The following is a 19,041-nucleotide window of genomic DNA, read 5'->3' on the forward strand; positions in this document are numbered from 1 at the left end:
ATGCGTTAACTGCTTGCTAATGTTACAGAAAGACGAGTTGGTATGAAAAATATTTCCTAACTAGGAGAAATTGTGGTGCCTTGGAAAAATTAAAATATATTCCAGTTCTTCCGCAAAGATGCAATGCTCAAGAAGGGCTTGCCGTGCCGAAAAGGTTTGTTTTAGCACTCAAACGCTTCTGGTAATCTTGATTTGCGAATATCGTATGGGCTTCGTTGCACTGAATGAACTACGTAAAGAATTAACGTTTACTCAAACATTTCGCAAAAGAAAAGTGTAGCTTCCTTTAATGTTTTCAGAGCCTTCCTTTAATGTTTTCAGAGCCTGCATCACTTAATTCCTCAATTATTTGTCAGTAAATCTGATTTTGAGTAAATATCTCTGATTCAACATGCAATTTTCAGACGAAATGATAACGTTGACAATCCAACGAAGTCTCAAACGACCCGCTTGTACCGAAAAATGAGACCTCTGCCGGTTGCAATGAGGTTGTGCGAGCTCTGGTGTGATTGGTCGAAAAGTGGCAGGCTGAAGTGTATAACGAAGGTTAGTACTGCGCTGAGAGAGTCAGCCATTATCGTTTTGTTCGCCGGTCAGGTGAGTGGAGGTGTAGAAGTCAAGTGAGTGATATTAGTCTATTGTGTCTAGAGGGCTTAATTGTCGACGTTTTTGCGTTTTATAACTGCAGTGAGAAAAGGGGTAACAAAGATTATTCATACAGTCATTTTTGTTGTTGTTACAGAGTTGGTTGGTGGCAAGTGACACTTGGAAACCAGTCTGCAACGTTGCTGTAAAATGTGCAGCAACGGCTATTCCAACCAAACTATGTACGTATATCTTAAAACTTGCAGTTTTTAAAATTGTTTTAGCATTGAGGTAGTTTGTTGCGTGCTAGTTCTTAGTGGCTTATGCCGCCATTTTTTCTCGGATGTTCCAGTATACGTCAAACTTTGCGAGGATAGTTAGTAACAGAAGTAAGTTGAATAGCTTTGAAGTGTTTGAGTATTACTTTTATTGTAGGTTTCGAGGGGAGAGAGATCAGTTCGTGAATAAAAATCGGTTTTGGAGCAATCAGAACTTCGCCAGTAAGACAGAAGGAACTGCTGCAAAAAATGGAAAGAAAAAACAACCCGGAGAAAACCTAAAGAAACCGCAGTGGGATACAACCGCGCTTCAGCCTTTTTTGAAGAACTTCTACGTCCCCCACGCGAATGTACTTAATAGGTAAGTTTTTGCCCTTTTATCGGAGGGATGGTTGTGGGGAAGCTGTCAAAGCACTTAATTACAACGTGCAGATGTTTATCGACACTTGACAGCTGACAAAGATAACACTTTGCGTTAAACTATTGTGGATTTTTTTTCCCCCCTCTAGCTGCAATCGCTTCTGAATGGTATCTGTCGAAATACCGATTCAGTATGGGAAACGTTGCTGCTTGTGAATGGAGATTATTAATGTAGTATTGGGTTTAGGAAGTGCGGAGTGAAACTTAATGAAAAATCAGATTGAGTAAATCTGCGAAACTAGGCCGCAAAAATGTTTTCTATACTGTAAACTTGGGAAGCGGCATGGTAACATTATTAGAATTTTTTCGAAGTATATAGATGTACGAAGGGTATTATCTTTGGATTTCTGGTAGTGGCAAAGTTCATTGCGGTTTTGCCTCTTGGGATCTTTTGTCTTCTTCAGAGTCCCATATTTATATTTTTTTGTTTTAAATTCTCGCAGACAAACATTATTGGCTACGTTATCTGAATGTGAAGTTGTCTGGGAAGAGCTAACGATAGCGCCTGCACAAATTTAATTACAAAGTATTTTCTTGTATGAGCCTACGGAACAATTGCTGAACATAGATGTAGGGTCATGCAGCAGACAACCATTCGTATGCATGTTCATTGGCTTTGCTTATTCTTAAACCATTAGCGTTTAATCAAAGCTAAGGTGTAGAATACCGCGTTGGTCAATCTGCTATAACGGAGGTTTCGGTTGACATGGAGTACTGTTAATCTTTAACATTTATGTTAGAACTGCTTCTGAGCTTGCTGACAGATATATACTTGCACTGTGTGCTAACCATTGCATATATGTAAAGCTAATCCACCATTGTGACAAAAGGATCACTGCACTGTTCCCCTTCTTTCTTAGATTGAGTAGGCGTGCTCTTCAATACATGCTTCTGTATCAGAAGAAGCTGTGTCCCACAAGTGTACAGGAATTTAGGAGGGAGGGGGGGAGACGAAATCAAAATAAAATTGCACCCCAGATCAATTGCTTGTGTAGTAAATACAAGATTTTAAATTGCATATATCATATCAGTATGTAGTCACTAGTGTCATGATTTTATGTTTTGGCAGGTTCAGTTGCAAAGATTTCTCTGAAAAAGGTATTTGTGTTACCTTTGTTGGTTATTGAGTTTTGCGTTTCGTGAATTTTTTCCTTCTGTGGCTTTAGTCTAGAGCTTGATAACTTTGTTTCAAATAGATCGAGAGTTAAGATCAGCAATAAGCCCTCTTAAAACACTTTATAACTGTGAACTGACAGCATATAATTGAAGTGTCCAGTTAAAATTTGCTGAACTGCAACATGGGTTTTTATCGAACTTTTCTATGGGTTTTAGACTTCAGGGAGTGGAGGTCTATCGCTAGACGTGAACTTGTTATTCCTCATCCTCCCTCCCTCCCCTCATTTTTGACTAAACTGCTGAAGTTATTCCTTAGATTTTAATGATTCACAGTAAGTGCTCCTCATATTTATCATAGTTTTTGTACAATATATGTACATAAAGTGCAGCAAAAGACTTGCTGGGGTCTTGTCCATTATCTGATATAAAGTTTCTTAGTGTACTTTGCAGGTTTAGCTTGTGTGACAATCACGTTAAATATGGCATGTACATAAACATTGGTGTATACTACAGACCAGTCTGTCATCACAGCCCAGATTTTGGGAGGAGGCTGGTCCAGTATCACATTATAGATCAAATCTGTCTGATCTTAGTTACAGTTAACTTGGATTCACTAATTCGTATTGAGACGAATGCCGGGATAGTTTGAAAATGATGGAGCAAATTTCCTTTTCACGCATATTTTTTCATTCGCCTATTGAAGATTGTCCACTGCTGTAAGCTCTTGTGATACTCAGATCTTCTTGGTTAGTTACTGTTTGTAGACTAGAGTAGTAGTAGGGTTGATGGGATTGGTGGTGGCTCTTGAAGACTGTTGCTTCCACTTGGGAACCCTAGGTCTATCTACCCAAAATGACCTGAACTGTCCCCCAAACATTTCAAACAACAAACCAAAAGCTCGAACTCAAGTAGTGACATCAGTGGTTGCTTCCTGATATCTTGCATTCTTGTTGGCTGCTGATTTTAGGTAGGATAAAATGCAAAATTTACACTCATTGTGTTGATAGTGGTTTCAAATAATTAAGCAGTAAATCATTATATGAATTTATGCTGGATTCTTTCTAATCTGTAAACATATGAAAATTTGCTGCAGTTTTATTATTGTAATTAACATTAAGAATGTGACTCAGTTGATTGGCAAGGGAAGAAAGACTGTTTAATTATATGCAGTTTCCCACCTGCTAAGTGAACTACTTATATTTGTATAGGTAGTATTAAACTTTTTTTTTATTTTGCCGTCTAGTGTAAGCATGGAATTTCTATTAGTTGCTGCACTTAAATAACTCTGGAAGAAATGTTAACAACTCAAAGTAGAGGCATAGAGTTAAGTGTTGTATATGCTGCCTCTTCCCACTCTGTCTGAAGAGCTCAGGAACACCTACGATGCAGAAACAAATACACTGTGTGATCAAAAGTATCTGGACACCTGGCTGAAAATGACTTAAGTTGGTAGTGCCCTCCATCAGTAATGTTGGAATGAAGTTCACCCGTCCTTAGCCTTGATGACAGCTTCCACCCCGCAAGCATACAATCAGATGCTTGAAGGTTTCTTGGGGAATGGCAACAAATTCTTCATGGAGTGTCGTACTGAGGAGAGGTATCGATAATGGTTGGTGAGGCCTGGCATGAAGTCGGTGTTCCAAAACACGCTCAAAATGTTCCATAGGATTCAGGTCAGGGCTCTGTGCAGGCTAGGCCATTACAGGAATGTTATTGTTGGGCAACCACTCCGCTACAAGCTGTGCATTACGAACATGTGTTCGATCATGTTGAAAGATGCAATCGCCATCCCAGAATTGCTCTTGAACAGTGGGAAGCAAGAAGGTGCTTAAAACATCAATGTAGGCCTCTGCTGTGATAGTGCCACACAAAACAAGGGGTGCAAGCTGCCACCATATCCCCCCCCCCCCCCCCCCCCCCCCCTCTCTGTGAAAAACTCGGAATTTTACTGTTAGCACTAAACACCGGGCATGTGCAACACCCACACCATGTGATTCGTCACTCCACGGAAGAGTTTCCACTGTTCGATCATCCAATGTTCAAGCTCCTCACACCAAGTGAGATGTCGTTAGGCATTTACTGGCGTAATGTGTGGCTTATGAGCAGCTGCTCGGCCATGAAATCTATTTTCTCACTTTCTGCTTAAGTGCCGTAGTAATTGCATTGGATCCTGGTGTGGTTTGGAATTCCTGTGTGATGGTCTGGATAGATGTCTGCCTATTACACATTACAATCCTCTTAAACTGTCTGTCAACAGATGGGGTTGGCATGTACACTTTTGTGCTGTACTTCTCCCTTAATGTTTCCACTTCACTATTAGATAGGAAACAGTGGAACTATGGATGTTTAAAAAAAAGTGGAAATGTCATGTACAGATGTGACAAAAGTGACACCCAATTACCTGACTACGTTTGAAGTCTCTTGTTATGTCTGACTACTGAGGTTCCATGATATAGAGTACCTGGCAGTATATGGCAGCACAATGCACCTAATGTGAATAATGTCATTTTTTTTTGGAGGTGTCTGGATACTTATGATCATATAGTGTAGCTGTGTGAAGCTCTTGGCAAGTGAAGTGGCAGTTTTTAAGGTGAAGGGAAGCCCAATGTAGAAAATGGACCTAGGGAAAACAAAGCACAGAACAAATAATGAAAACACTTTCCCTTAACATTTTTCAATGTAAATTCTTTATTGGGAATTCAGTCAGGATTATGGGAATGTCGGAGCCTTAATAATTGACTATAAATGTTATTAATGGTTGAACGCACTTGTAGTGTCCGTGTAGGTAGTTGGAGACAGCTGCAGCATATCTAATGAATCAGTATGAGTTGTATTTGGATCCTTTGCTGAAATATTTTCCTTGCTTTGATGTGGCTATCACTATAGACAACAGACCTCTACATGGTATTGATGCGCCAGAATACTTCCTAATTAGGCCTACCATTTGTATTCTCTTGGTCAACAGTGAGTGTTTTCACCCTATTTCTGTCTGGATTTTGATTTCCTTTTTCTTTAAAAAATTAAAGCAAATGCGATGTGCTACCCAAAAGCTCCCAGAATAAGTGTATAGCTGATGAATTCCAACTAGTATGTCAAAACGCTGCCAGTCGCTACATCATACTTAAACAGTTAATGGCTCAGTTGGCTTGCTAGGTGGTGATATTTGTAGCTGAGTCAGCACAAGTTGAACCCTAACAGTTGTAGAGGGCTGGGTGCAGCAGAATCTTTGGGCTGGCTCACCAAATAAAGTAACAAGACTTTATAAAAGACTCTTTAGCAATGCCTCGGTATTGTCATAGCCTCTGTAGATGACTAATGTTTTCGCATGCAGTCATTAGTACTGTGGAGTTGAAACTTTTTGGCAACAGCGCTGTGATTTGTCAGGATCTACTTCCGCCATCTCGACTAATTTCTGTGCACAATTTCCCTTTCTCATGTGTTGTGTGGCTTGCAAAATTGATGGTGGTGAGTGTTTATGAATGATGTGTGGGCATTAATTGTTTCCAACTCAGGAAAACTGCTATATAAACAAATACTTTGAAGCAGTTGAGAAGATAGCTTAGGTCAGTCACAACTGCTATAATCGTTTCCAAGGTGGCAAAACATTTGACGATCTCCATTCAGGATGGCTGTAGCCAGCATTACTGCTGGAAATGTTCCACCTGTTGGAAATATGGTGCTGGAAGACCATAGGAAAGTCAACCAGGATGTGTGCAATGTTATGGGGCTGTCCTACGGAATATATCGGAGAATTTTGTTTGACAAAAGTGGCACATGCAGTATTTTCCTGCATCATGACACTGTGAGGTCACACACTGTCAATCACTGTATAGTTTCTGTTGATAAACAAAACAGTTGTTTCCATTTGTAATATTCACCCAGCCTGGAACTGATTGTTTTATTCCCCAGAATGAAACGCAAGTTAAACAAATTTTCACACATTTGATATTATCAGAATCCGAAGTTTTAGTAAAAAGGCTTACGAAAAAAGCATACCAAGGAGGTTTAGAGTTAGGAAAAATTGCGGAGTAGTATATAAACCCTCAGGGGACTACTTTAAAGGTGATCTTTATGAATAAGATTCACTTTGAGTGTAATTTTACGTGCTGTATTCTGAAACTTCTGGGTAGCACTTCTTCCCTCACTTAAAAAAGGCTGCAGTTTCCTTTCACACATTTGCCCTGTCAGATCTTTGTCCCTTAGACTGCATTGACAGTATTAGAATATTAGTCTATCATAAATATAATTTAACTTTGATATTGTACATTTAACACTTCTTCTTTTCTCCAATATTTGGCTTTTCTCATAGCTCGAGCAGTCTTTTGCCTCGGATATAGACAAGTCTGCAGTTAGATGGCATGATGCACTGTTGCTTACTGTTGTTCTTCCTCATATCTGTAATTGTAGTAAATTATTTGCAGTGTTAGCATTTGCTTGTTTGATGTTTAAGAAAATTTTATGATTTAAGTCCACATTGAAACAGCATAACTTGATTGACTTCTTTAAATCCTGGTAGTTTATTTTCAGGAGTATCAAATTATCTCATTGGAGTAAATGGACATTTAGTACTTAAGAAATTAAACAGTTGCTGCAAGGAGATGTTCGTGTGCCCTAGATTGAATTAAAATTGTTGGTTTGTTTGTAGGACGGTGGAGGAAGTTAACAAATATCGAAGTAACCATGCAATTACTGTGAAAGGAAATAATGTTCCTCACCCAAGTCAGTTTTTTGAAGAAGGAAATTTTCCTGACTATATAATGCAAGAAATAATGTAAGTACCTCAAGAATATTTTTAATACATAATGACTGTAAATTTAAGCAATTTGTGCATCATGACTTGAAAGTTAAAGAATAGATACTAGATGTAATAAGATTTGAAACAGTCTAAAGATGAGGATTAGGTACTACAGTGACCTTGTAAAAGATTTGACATTAGCTTGGTCAGTATGAAGAATTTAAAGCTTTCTGTGGTGTTTTCTCTGGCATTATACTGCTGACAGCTGTGCTCACTTACATTCAACGTAACTGGCTAATGACCCAGTTACAGGGATCCTTTAAAGCCCATGGATCTTCCCAGCAGGATTCAAACTGGAAAAAAAACTGTAAAAATAAAACTGCAGCATCTAAGTAGATTGAGTGTGGCCACACACTGCTAAAATTCCCACAGCTACTGTGGGGTGGGATACACCTTACAGATTGCACACTGAAAAATGTGCTGGCATTCCTTTTGGCAGGAATTCCAGCTGTCTGAGCAAGTGCACAAGCCATTTTACAATCAGTGTTTAGTCACTTGCACACTTCAGACGAGAACATATCACTGTTGATGTGCAATATGCATTATGTGAACAGTGAGCTCTTGGTTCTGGAGGTAAAAAAGTGTATTGATGATAAAAGGTGTGATGACAATAAAATGAGTGTAAAGATGGAGTTGTGGTTGCACTCACTGTAACAGTGGGGAGACTGAGAGAAAATTTAAATGGGTGAAGGAAAAGTTTGATACAAAAATTATAAAAAGTTCTATTTTTGCTTCACATATTTGTGGGGAAACTCTTGTTTCATGTAGGACAATCACTTAGACCTACTGAAGGCAGGTTTGACAGGGGACTGATCAATGACTAAAACAGAAATAGTCTGCAGAGTAGTCTCACAAATTTTAAACTTTTGTTGGCCTTAGTTGTGCATATAGACATACTTGTCACACACATCAGTGTCTTCAAAGCTGTAACAGCAACAGTCCTTATAATTGTGAAGTACAACATGCAAGTACGTCAAACGGGCATGTTACAAAATACCTATCGCTTTAGAATCAGTAGTTGAATTTTTCTTCTTGAAGTGTCAAATCTTTTTTAATCTCTGAAGAAGTTTCATACAGTGAAAAATGCCAAATGAGCTATAAATATAGACAAAAGAAGAGTTCGGATATGGTAATAAGCAAGAGGTTTGGATTGAGGCACCTTCAATGTCTAATATTTTTCACAGGGTCAAGTGCTTTGAACAGTTAGAGCTCCCATCTGGGGACTTGCGACTTCGTGAGTACATGCGCGGTGAGCATGGTGACCCAGCACTTTCTTTCTGTGCTGCATTCCACCACTATCTGTCCTCTCTCACATGGTTTTGTTAATTTTTCCTATAGTGTGGATATGGACCGACTGGAGAAGAACCTTAATGCATGCTGCAAGCAGTGTTAAAGATGAGTGCAGATTACTGGCATAGACTCAATGTGTTGTAAAGCCAACACAGTAGCCTCTCTAACATGGTGGAGTTTGTACCCCTTTTGGTTGAGGCCTGACAAAAATTAACAAACTGCTGATTAGAGATGGGCAAACTTGTTCATCTTTGGGAACTACATCACTGCTGATCGTTCTTTTTTGGAAAACGTTCACAGGGGAATAATATAGGGTGGCGCATGGAAAACCGGCCCCGATTACGGGTCGTGTTGCCTGTTATGAGCAGATACAACAGACAAACATGTAATAATTTGGCAGTGAAGAAATAACAAGCTAATACAAGCAACAATTGTGAAACAATCGGTAACGATGTGTAGAGCTGGAGAAGAGAACATGAAAATCTCAGGCGATGCGTGTGGGCTATAGCTCATGTAGTCGTGTAGACCTGTTGGTGGCGGTTTCCCAACTTAGACCACAAGTGTCTTCATAAAATTCTTTGTTTCTACTTACACTACATAGCTGTGCTACGTTGTAAACAATAATCGTTTGCACCCTATATATACTTCACGTTGTCTCTGAGTTAGTAGGAGAGACTTTATGGAAGCATAAAATAAAATGTGGTTTTCTCATCACACTTGTCACATGTTTAGTAAGAATTAGGTTTTTATGTTGCATTATTAAAGTTAATGTAGCGATAATAATAAAGTTCGCAGTAATAAAGTTTCTCGTTTGAAAGCTCCGTCTGAACAAATGTTTTTGAGATAAGTAAATACGATTTTATGGCAGTATGTCTTTTCAAATGGAGAGGCACCGCCTTTCCTACTCAGCCAAAATGACCCACAACTTTCTTTTTTTATCAAAGAAACCAATCGAGCAGGTAATGCACATTGGAAACAACCTAACTTAAACACACGAATAACAAGAAACTTGGATTGTTATAAGTATGTCTTCTGCTGTTAATCGATATAATGAAGTGAGCTGATACGCCCTTTTGTTACATGAAAAGACGTACCTATTAGATACAATGTAATTTTTACATAACTATAAAATACTTTTTGATTACTGGTCATGGACGCTGAATAGCCAGAACCAAGTGCAAGAGAACAGTTTGGAACACATGTAAAATGGGCGAGCACAGTGAACAAAACGAACTGGATACTGAACTAACTAGGAGCAGTCGGCAGTGGAACTGACACAGGTGGTCATGCAAAGAAAGAGTGCAGCCGAGGGAGACTGAGACGAGCATGCGATCGAGGCTGGAATGAGAAGTGACCGCCGCGACCGAAGTGAACTAGGAACCGATCATTCCTTGTAATTTGTTCCTCGGTCTTTCCGTTCATCTTGGTGAACCGTTCCTTTGCACACTTTCGTTCGCGAACTACCCATCTCTGCTGCTGACACCTATGCTACTAGCACATATCTAAGATGCCAGCATCCAATTCTGGCAATGTCAGTTGGGCCATATGATCACGGGTGTGAGTGGATGGTGCCTGTGGAGAGCTGTTGGTGCAGGTGCCACCATGGCAGATGGACATGAAGCATACCAGATTACACCTTAACACTGGCTGCCTCACCAACCAGTATTAGACATTTGTGGACACTTACACTCCTGTTGCATTCCCTACCCTGGCTACCCACAGGAAGAGGGAAAAGGCAGACATCTGTGAGTGGAAAAAATTATCCAGTACTTCGTAAGCACTTGAACTGACAGGGATACTATTACTGCAATATCCCATCCAAAAGTAGAAAAAGCTAATTGCGTGAAATATTAAGGTTACATTCTTGCAAAAGTTAATTGTTCCAAAGTGGGATATATTGTATTGACCACAATAGAAGTAGAACAAAGAGAGATGCACTACAATACATTAATTAAAAAGCGAATCTCCCTTCAGCCGATAAAGTGAAACTCTTCCAGTACTAGATTTCGTGGTGGTCAGGTTGTCATTGTTGGGTGTCGGTAATTTGGTGGTGGCAGACTGTCATCATATGAAGCATAATGAAACAGAATAATTTGCATTGTACTAGAAACATTGATTGGAGTTTGTGATGAGAAATTTAGACTGCAAGGTCTGATTTTTAGGGTGCAAATCTACACAAAATGAAATGCAACATTAGTATAGTATAGTGGTATCATTTTCAGCAGTAAAATGTATACTAAGTCCTTATTGTTATTGATCAATAATGCCTATAACAACTCATTATTATAATTATAATTGCAAATTTAAAACGAGCAACAAAATGGCATGCTTAAATTACGAAATGAAGACAGATAAAATTCAGAAGACAATTTGAGCCTCAATTACCTTTTGAAATTGATGATGGAAATTGTCACTCATGTTAAATGGTGCCAAAGATACTAGATACATTTACAATTTTGGGTTAAGCATATCGGATCAGTTTATTACAAACCTGGAAGTTTTTAGGGAATTCAGTGTCCAACTTAGGCTGTTCTAATTTTTGAAATGCACACTTCCTCATTTTTAGCTAATTTCGCTCTTTGAGCATTTTCAAGCTACTTGATGGTGAAATAAATGGCAAGTTTTAGCAGCTTAAAGAAGCAAAAAGTCAGAAATACACATGAAAACTTTCTACACACCTGTCACAGTGAAAGACTAATCACATCTTATCTTACATATGTTAGTGTGGGGAAGGAGCACCTGTATTACAAATAAAGGTTACTTGTGAAGTCATTGCTGATGAATACAACCTGCATGTACATCACTGAGTACAGTTAACATAAAATACAAAAAAATATGAATTGGGTGTGTTAATGATAAATGATTTCAACTTGTGCAGATGTGGATTCCATATGTAAAATTATAAAATGCAACCCATATGTGAGCCTTTGTTGCTTTGTCTGTAAACAGTAATACGTTCACACTGAGAATTTTCTCACTGTGGGGTGGTATGTGCATTCATTCTTCCCTAATTTGGCATCTATGCTTTGTGTTACTTGCTGTGTGGAGGTGGTTATATTCAAAGACACTAAACCTTAAGTGGCACAAATCTCATTCTTTTAAAATGAGATATTGTGTAAAATTATTTTACTCTAAATTACAGACTAGGTGACCAGACACTGAAGATAACTCAGTTGTATTGACATTTGTCGTGTGTGGCTGATATATAACACATTATATGAGGGTTGCCTGGAAAGTAATGCACACCTTTTTCATCTAAAAATAATGCTATGTGAAACGTTTCATACGTATCATTTGAAGTCTCCTGAGTTAGTGCACCAAGATTGTCACTTCACACACAGTGTAGCCGCTGGACAGTTTCGAAATGGCATCTGTAATGTGATGTACGTTAAAAGCGATGTGCGGTCATTGAATTTTTCAATGCAGAGAAAGGAACTGGGAAATTTTCACACACACTTGTGCAAAGGCCATGGAGCATCTGCTTTTGACAGAAGTACAGTTGGTCGCTGGGAACAGAGGATGAGTTCATCAGAAGGTGGTTCGGTGGAGCTCGCGATTTTTAGTGATTGGGGAGACCATCCATGGGTGTTACACCTGACCTAAACTTCCTGGGCTTCCACTTGTTTGGGCCATTAAAGGATGCCATTCGGGGAAGACATTGAGGACGATGAGGTGGTGATTCACTGGAAAGCCCGGACTCTTCAGACCAGGACAAGAATTGCTACTGACGCGGCAGCATATGTGCCCTTCGTTTGTGCTGGAGGAAGTCAGTAGAACAGGATGGAGATTATGTGGAAAATAGGGTGTAAAGAGAGAATGCCATTTTTCATTATGTTCAATAAAGAATTGTTGAAGAAAAATATGGTGCATTACTTTCATGGCAACCTACATACATTAGTGTAATGCTAGGATCACAATTGGTGGGTCAGCAGTTCAACATGAGCCACCAGTGGTACATGCTGGCACGAATGTGTTGAAACATGGTAGTTCTTATTTCAAATATAACTTCACATGACATGGGCAGTGTCTAAAAATGAAATAGCATACATGTTAACAAATTTAATTGCACTATTGAATCATTAGAGGTGTAAAAACACATAGCTTAAACTAAAGAAATAACAATTTGCTCAAAGCAATTACTTCATGTATCAGAACTAAGTTGCACAGTGACTCTCAATTTTTTATTAGCCTTATGTTGAAAATATGTGAAACATTACATTGAAAATGTGTTGAGAGAAGCTGGGAGTGCATGAGCCTTTTATTATATACGAGGCAGCAAAGAGCCAGCCAAATCAACAACACTGCTCAGTCACAAAACTAAGATATGTGTATAGAGTGAGAAATTGTCTTCTGTCAGCTTGATGAGTGATTGAATGTAATACTCAGCCAGTGAGACCAATTCATCTAACTGCTGTATGTTAGCTTGTAAAATGGGATATATTAAAACAGTAGTACAGGTAACACGCAAAATACTAAATCCTGGATACAGATACAAATGCAGTATAAAACTCAAACATCTTGGAATTGTGTACCATTTGTGGCAGAATGTGCAATATGAAAAGTTAAATCACACATTTAAGTAGAAAGATACATTCCAAGCACATGGGAAAAAGCATTAAATAAAAAATGTTTGAGTTGTATGTACATTGTCTTACATTCAATTTTTCAACTTTTGTTCATCTGAAATCTCTTCATTGTGTTCATTAAAATGGTTAACAATCTCTCTTCTTAAATACTCAAAAGACAACATATACCTAAAATAAAATTTTCACCCTGTATTGGAGTTCACTGGTACAAAACTTCCTGATAGATCAAAACTGTGTGCAAGACTGAGACTTGAACTTTACTTTTTGTGGGCAAGTGCTTTGTAGGCTGTGAGCTACCCAAGCACAACTCGTGTCCCATCCTCACAGCTTTACTGCTGCCACTCTCTCATCTACTATTGCAAAAGACAAACATCCTCAGGTAGTGTTGTCTGGTGCAGTTTTAATGTGCCAGGAAGTTTCATCCATCATCTATTTCATGTAATGTATGCAGAGCATTATCAGTATCTTGAGTGACATTGCTCTGTCCTAAAAATGCCCCTCAGGCAGGAAGAGATTAATAAAGGATTGTTGATATCACCAATTGTAGTGATAAAGTGATACATGCTATTTACGAAAGGGCATGTAGATCTGAGTAAAGGTTGTGTGTGCGTGTGTGTGCGCGCCATTAGTTTGTAAACATTGGGCCACATGTGGGAAAGTATTAATCAATAGATGCTAAATCTACCAGCTGGAGAAGATTTGTAATATTTGTGGAGCAAGGAGGAATGAAGGACCTCTGGTACCGTGGAAGATTTACAGCACTGAGGCAGACAAATATGATGTATATAAGCCATTGTTATTTACTCACAAAGCTAATGAGGGGTTGTTGAGACAGTGATATTAGTTTGTTCCCAGAGGTTGTGACAATATGCAGAGTTAATGGGAAACAGTTTTCTTCTGTTGAGCTTCAGCCCTTGGTTAGCCTTGGCTTATCCATTGATTTTCCTCCATATTTCTTGGTTGTTTACCACTCTTTTCCACCCCTGGACTCAGATACTGGTGAGATCCACTGTCTCAATCCATCTTCTAGGTTTCCCTTTCCACTTTTGAGTGCATTGCACCCTTCATTATTTTCTTTGGACTTTTATCCTCTGCCATTTTCTGCATGTGTCGTAGCCATTGTATTTGCTGCAATTTCACGAATTTTACTATGTCCGTACCTTGTAATAATATAATGTATTGGAACCAATCTACACTTTACTTTAGTAGAGAAGCAGTATTTCATTTTACAATCACTTCACTTGCAGAAATCTACATCGAAGGAAGTAGTTCTATGCAGAGGAGGAACAGGGCATGGTATAGCTGAACCCTGAGGTAAATTAAGAGTTTGCAAGATTGAATGCGAATGTCTACACCGATCTAGAAAGTGTTTGTTAGTGGTGTTAGGTGTAGCTGCAAGCAGTAATACTTTGAAAACAATGTTGCTCAAGCAGTCTAAAGATCACCACTCTAGCTAAATACAGCAGTCATGAGCAGCTAATAAACACTAAGAAACGTAAATTCAGGTACAGAAATTCCTTTTTGTAGGGATTGTGAGTGTGATGGAAAATGGGTGCACTGTTCCATGCTGCTGCAAAATATGTGATAAAATAGTTCCGTAATATAGGGTGTGTCAAAAAGAATAAACTGATTTGGCTCGTCTATTTCTCAATCTAGTTGTAAACATATACAATTAATTTTGTTTCTTGATGAATGGGAAACTTTTTTCATACCTTTCTGTAGGTGTTTAATATGCTCCCTTTGGGATGCGTGGCAAATGTCAGTTTGGTATTCAAATTGTTCTCACAACAGTGAGCATGTCTTGACTCAAAGCTTCCATTGTTGCTGTTTTGTGATGTCTCAGTTCATTCAGTGTTGTTGGTGCTGGAGGCACATAAACAGTCTTTCATAAATCCCCACAAGATAACCAGTCAGGTCCAGTGACCTTGGACAGTAAAGTAAGGCTGAACCATTTGATCCGGCATGACCCACCCATTATGAGAAATACTTTGATTTAAAAATTCCTGCATTTCCTGATGCTAGTGTGGTGGTGCCCCATCCTGTTGGTAAATGAAGTCATTCAACTCCATATCTACCTGTGGGAAAAGAAAGTTCTGTAGCATAGAGAGGTATATGCATCCTGTAAAAGTGTTCTCAGCAAAGAAAAATGGACCCCACACCCCTCCATGGCTGCTGCCTCGGCATACCAAAGACATTGCAGTAGCTGTTAAGGATTACTGAAGAGTCCTAAAACTCGATCATTTGCAGACCAGCTTATCACTTTAACAACTTTGTGCCAAATCTTATTTAAGTACACACAGTAAGAAGGTATGCTGGGAGTGCTAAGTCTCCTCCCTGGGTGTGTGCGCATCTTGGTGTGGGCCAAGCTCTGTAGTCTTCTGGGCCATCAAAGATCCATAATTGTACAACCTCTTTCATTCAGTAGGGTGTCTGTACTGAAGGATAGACTATAGCTGAATACTTGCAGTCCTCATTGCAGTGGCATTGGTGTCATCTTTTGCAACTACCTTCCAGGTATGTGACAAACTGGACATAGAGATTTGCCTCTGCAGCACATGAGGTTGATCTTCATACCCTTCCTTGAAGGGGATAATCTCAGATGAGGCCCATGTGACCAGTATTATCTGGTGGATGCTCCCCTTACACTGTTAATCTGTATGTTTCTATATCTGTTACTATGCCAGTTTTGTGAGGCCTTGCTGTTCTTAAGGCTCTTGATAATATATTTCTTTCCTGTTTTGTGGGATGGAGTTAGTTGCTCATGGAAGATAAATTTCAAGTTTCTCTGTGTTGAGAAACTTGAAAGTACCCTGTAAGGGTATTGGTGCAGTATTTTAATGCTTTACATCAGGTTTGCAAACCTGAAGAGTGGGAGCTGTGTGTGGTATGATCTTCTTGAATCATAATTACCTCGGATTCAAAATGACTGCACACTTCTTCAGTTGTACTCCTAATTGCATATGGTTTGGAATAAATTTACTTACTACTGTTCAAGGGGTACTGTAACCTGATCAGTGCTACAAGTGTGCTTGCCACATGGTGTATAGTGTGTGGTGTCTCACTAGCTTCAGCTGGCTTCCAGTGCCAGGACCCATCTATGACCGACAAGTTCATGTTTGTGGAGTAATCTACTCTGGCTTGTTTGTGCTGTATTGAATAACTTCGGACTTGGCTTGTGAATTATGTGTGTAGAATCCAATATGTCTGCAGTCTTGAATCGTGCTAACAGGAGTCCTCCAAAAACAAGGATAAGGGAAATGAAGTGCTTACTGGAACACGCTAGTAGCAAAACATATAGGATCGTTTACTTATATACTCCCAATTTTGTTAAATATAAAGTATCTTGTTGTACTTGTTTTCTTTTTACATGTGGTGCATTTTTGTTTTCAAGTTGTACCCTTCTCAGAGTTGCTGTATTTGAAATTGTTGGCACATTATTGTTGTAAATCTGTACAATAATTAGGAAGCACAGTATTTTTGAATATGAAATGCTGAATGCACAAAGATTTTGCAGACCAAGATCATTGGACAGTTTAGATTTCATGATAGTAATAGGAAGGAAGAGGCAAATTCCTCTTTCTATTGGTTGACCAACTGTGCCAAAGTGCATGGGCAGCAGAGATGAGACAAGTTGTGTGAGGAAATTACTGTGTGTTTGTGATGAAGACATGCCCAGTGTTGGATGTGCAGTCTGCTGTTTCCTTATCTCATATTTTGTTGTTTGTATAAGTGCAGTTATGTGTACTGGGAAAAGACAAACAAGAAAATATTTTGCATTTACTGTGTACAGAGTTCGATCAGCCACTATATAATGTGGAAACTATGACCATTAGCAAAGAAATTATTGTAATCAAATCATTGAAATCTGATACTAAAGGTGTTACCAATAATGACATTAATGGAAAGTCTTAAACTTTAAGGATAAATATGATAGAAAAGAAATGACAGATCTTTAGTAGGAAAACCATTACATTTTGGCATTGTTAAAAACAAATTTGAAGCTGTAAAATGTAGCGCACACACACACACACACACACACACACACACACACACACACACAGAGAGGGAGAGGGGGGGGGGGGGTGCGGAGTTAAAATCTTAAACATAAGATTGAATTTGGTGTTCACAATGCTATACAATTTTACATTAAAAAAATTTTGGAACGAGAAACAAAATAGTGGGGAGGGATTTTGAAAGTCTTTGTCTACGAATTTGGGTGCACTGTTGCAATACATATCTAAAAACAATAGAACTTGAAAGTTTTTGTATCTATTACTTTTCTGCAATATTCATTCAGAAGTATCAGTGTTTTGTCCAGAGGGTTTTTCACCCTGTTAGTGACTGTATGGGCTTGTATAAAAACACCTTAATTAGCTCAGTACAACAACAAATCAATAGCAGATAAAGTGCAAGTGTATCCCATACAGAAGTGCAGAATTGGTTTAACAGGCAAAAGGGATCCTATGTATTGGTCACGTACAGTGTAAATATTGTAAAAAAAAAAAAAAAAAAAAACCTGTTGGTGCATGTCAAAACATGGACAGGGGCTTCAAACTAGAGAACTTTAAGCATCTGAATATTCAATTCGACACACAATGTGTGTTCCCAATCCTGCTTTGTGCCCCTAGGTAAATTTTGATGTCAAATTGATACCAGCCCCCAAAAAAATTGAATTTGGTATTTTTAATGCAAACTACTACTACAGATGTGCAACAAAATTATCAAAATATAGGATGTTGGGAACCAGACCATTGGTTGATTTTGTATGGAATGATCTAGGGAACCAGCTGCCTCAGTCTTCATACTGCCTTTCTCACCAAAACTTTCGACACACAAATACACTCCTGGGAATGGAAAAAAGAACACATTTACACTGGTGTGTCAGACCCACCATACTTGCTCCGGACACTGCGAGAGGGCTGTACAAGCAATGATCACACGCACGGCCCAGCGGACACACCAGGAACTGCGGTGTTGGCCATCGAATGGCGCTAGCTGCGCAGCATTTGTTCACCACCGCAGTCAGTGTCAGCCAGTTTGCCGTGTCATACGGAGCTCCATCGCAGTCTTCAACACTGGTAGCATGCCGTGACAGCGTGGACGTGAACCGTATGTGCAGTTGACGGACTTTGAGCGAGGGCGTATAGTGGGCATGCGGGAGGCCGGGTGGACGTACCGCCGAATCGCTCAACATGTGGGGCGTGAGGTCTCCACAGTACATCGATGTTGTCGCCAGTGGTCGGCGGAAGGTGCACATGCCCGTCGACCTGGGACCGGACCGCAGCGACGCACGGATGCACGCCAAGACCGACCATTCGCAACCGTCTCCATGAAGCTGGGCTACGGTCCCGCACACCGTTAGGCCGTCTTCTGCTCACGCCCCAACATCGTGCAGCCCGCCTCCAGTGGTGTTGCAACAGGCGTGAATGGAGGGACGAATGGAGACGTGTCGTCTTCAGTGACGAGTCACTTTTGCCTTGGTGCCAATGATGGTCGTATGCGTGTTTGGCGCTGTGCAGGTGAGCGCCACAATCAGGACTGCATACGACCGAGGCACACAGGGCCAACACCCGGCATCATGGTGTGGGGAGCGATCTCCTACACTGGCCGTACACCTCTGGTGATCGTCGAGGGGACACTGAATAGTGCACGGTACATCCAAACCGTCATCGAATCCATCGTTCTACCATTCCTAGACCGGCAAGGGAACTTGCTGTTCCAACAGGACAATGCACGTCCGCATGTATCCCGTGCCACCCAACGTGCTATAGAAGGTGTAAGTCAACGACCCTGGCCAGCAATATCTCCGGATCTGTCCCTCATTGAGCATGTTTGGGACTGGATGAAGCGTCGTCTCACGCGGTCTGCACGTCCAGCACGAACGCTGGTCCAACTGAGGTGCCAGGTGGAAATGGCATGGCAAGCCGTTCCACAGGACTACATCCAGCATCTCTACGATCGTCTCCGTGGG

At 39.9% G+C, this 19,041-nt stretch overlaps 1 protein-coding gene across 4 annotated transcripts in view; it reads left to right on the forward strand.

Annotated features, from left to right (window-relative positions):
• Positions 1–482: 482 nt before the first annotated feature.
• Positions 483–19,041, forward strand: part of LOC126353866 (uncharacterized) — a 39,725-nt gene continuing 21,166 nt past the window's right edge. Inside the window, exons 1-4 of one of the 4 annotated variants that reach the window (XM_050003038.1) lie at positions 483–597; positions 743–827; positions 1,021–1,224; positions 7,045–7,170. In XM_050003038.1, the coding sequence (XP_049858995.1) occupies positions 796–827; positions 1,021–1,224; positions 7,045–7,170 (362 nt within the window). In that variant the 5' untranslated portion in view covers positions 483–597; positions 743–795. Of the gene's footprint in view, positions 621–742; positions 828–1,020; positions 1,225–7,044; positions 7,171–19,041 lie in introns of all 4 variants that reach the window. The other 3 variants (XM_050003037.1, XM_050003039.1, XM_050003040.1) reach the window with 3 other exon arrangements.

The sequence above is a fragment of the Schistocerca gregaria genome, chromosome 3, assembly GCF_023897955.1.
Source record: "Schistocerca gregaria isolate iqSchGreg1 chromosome 3, iqSchGreg1.2, whole genome shotgun sequence".
NCBI lineage: Eukaryota > Metazoa > Arthropoda > Insecta > Orthoptera > Acrididae > Schistocerca > Schistocerca gregaria.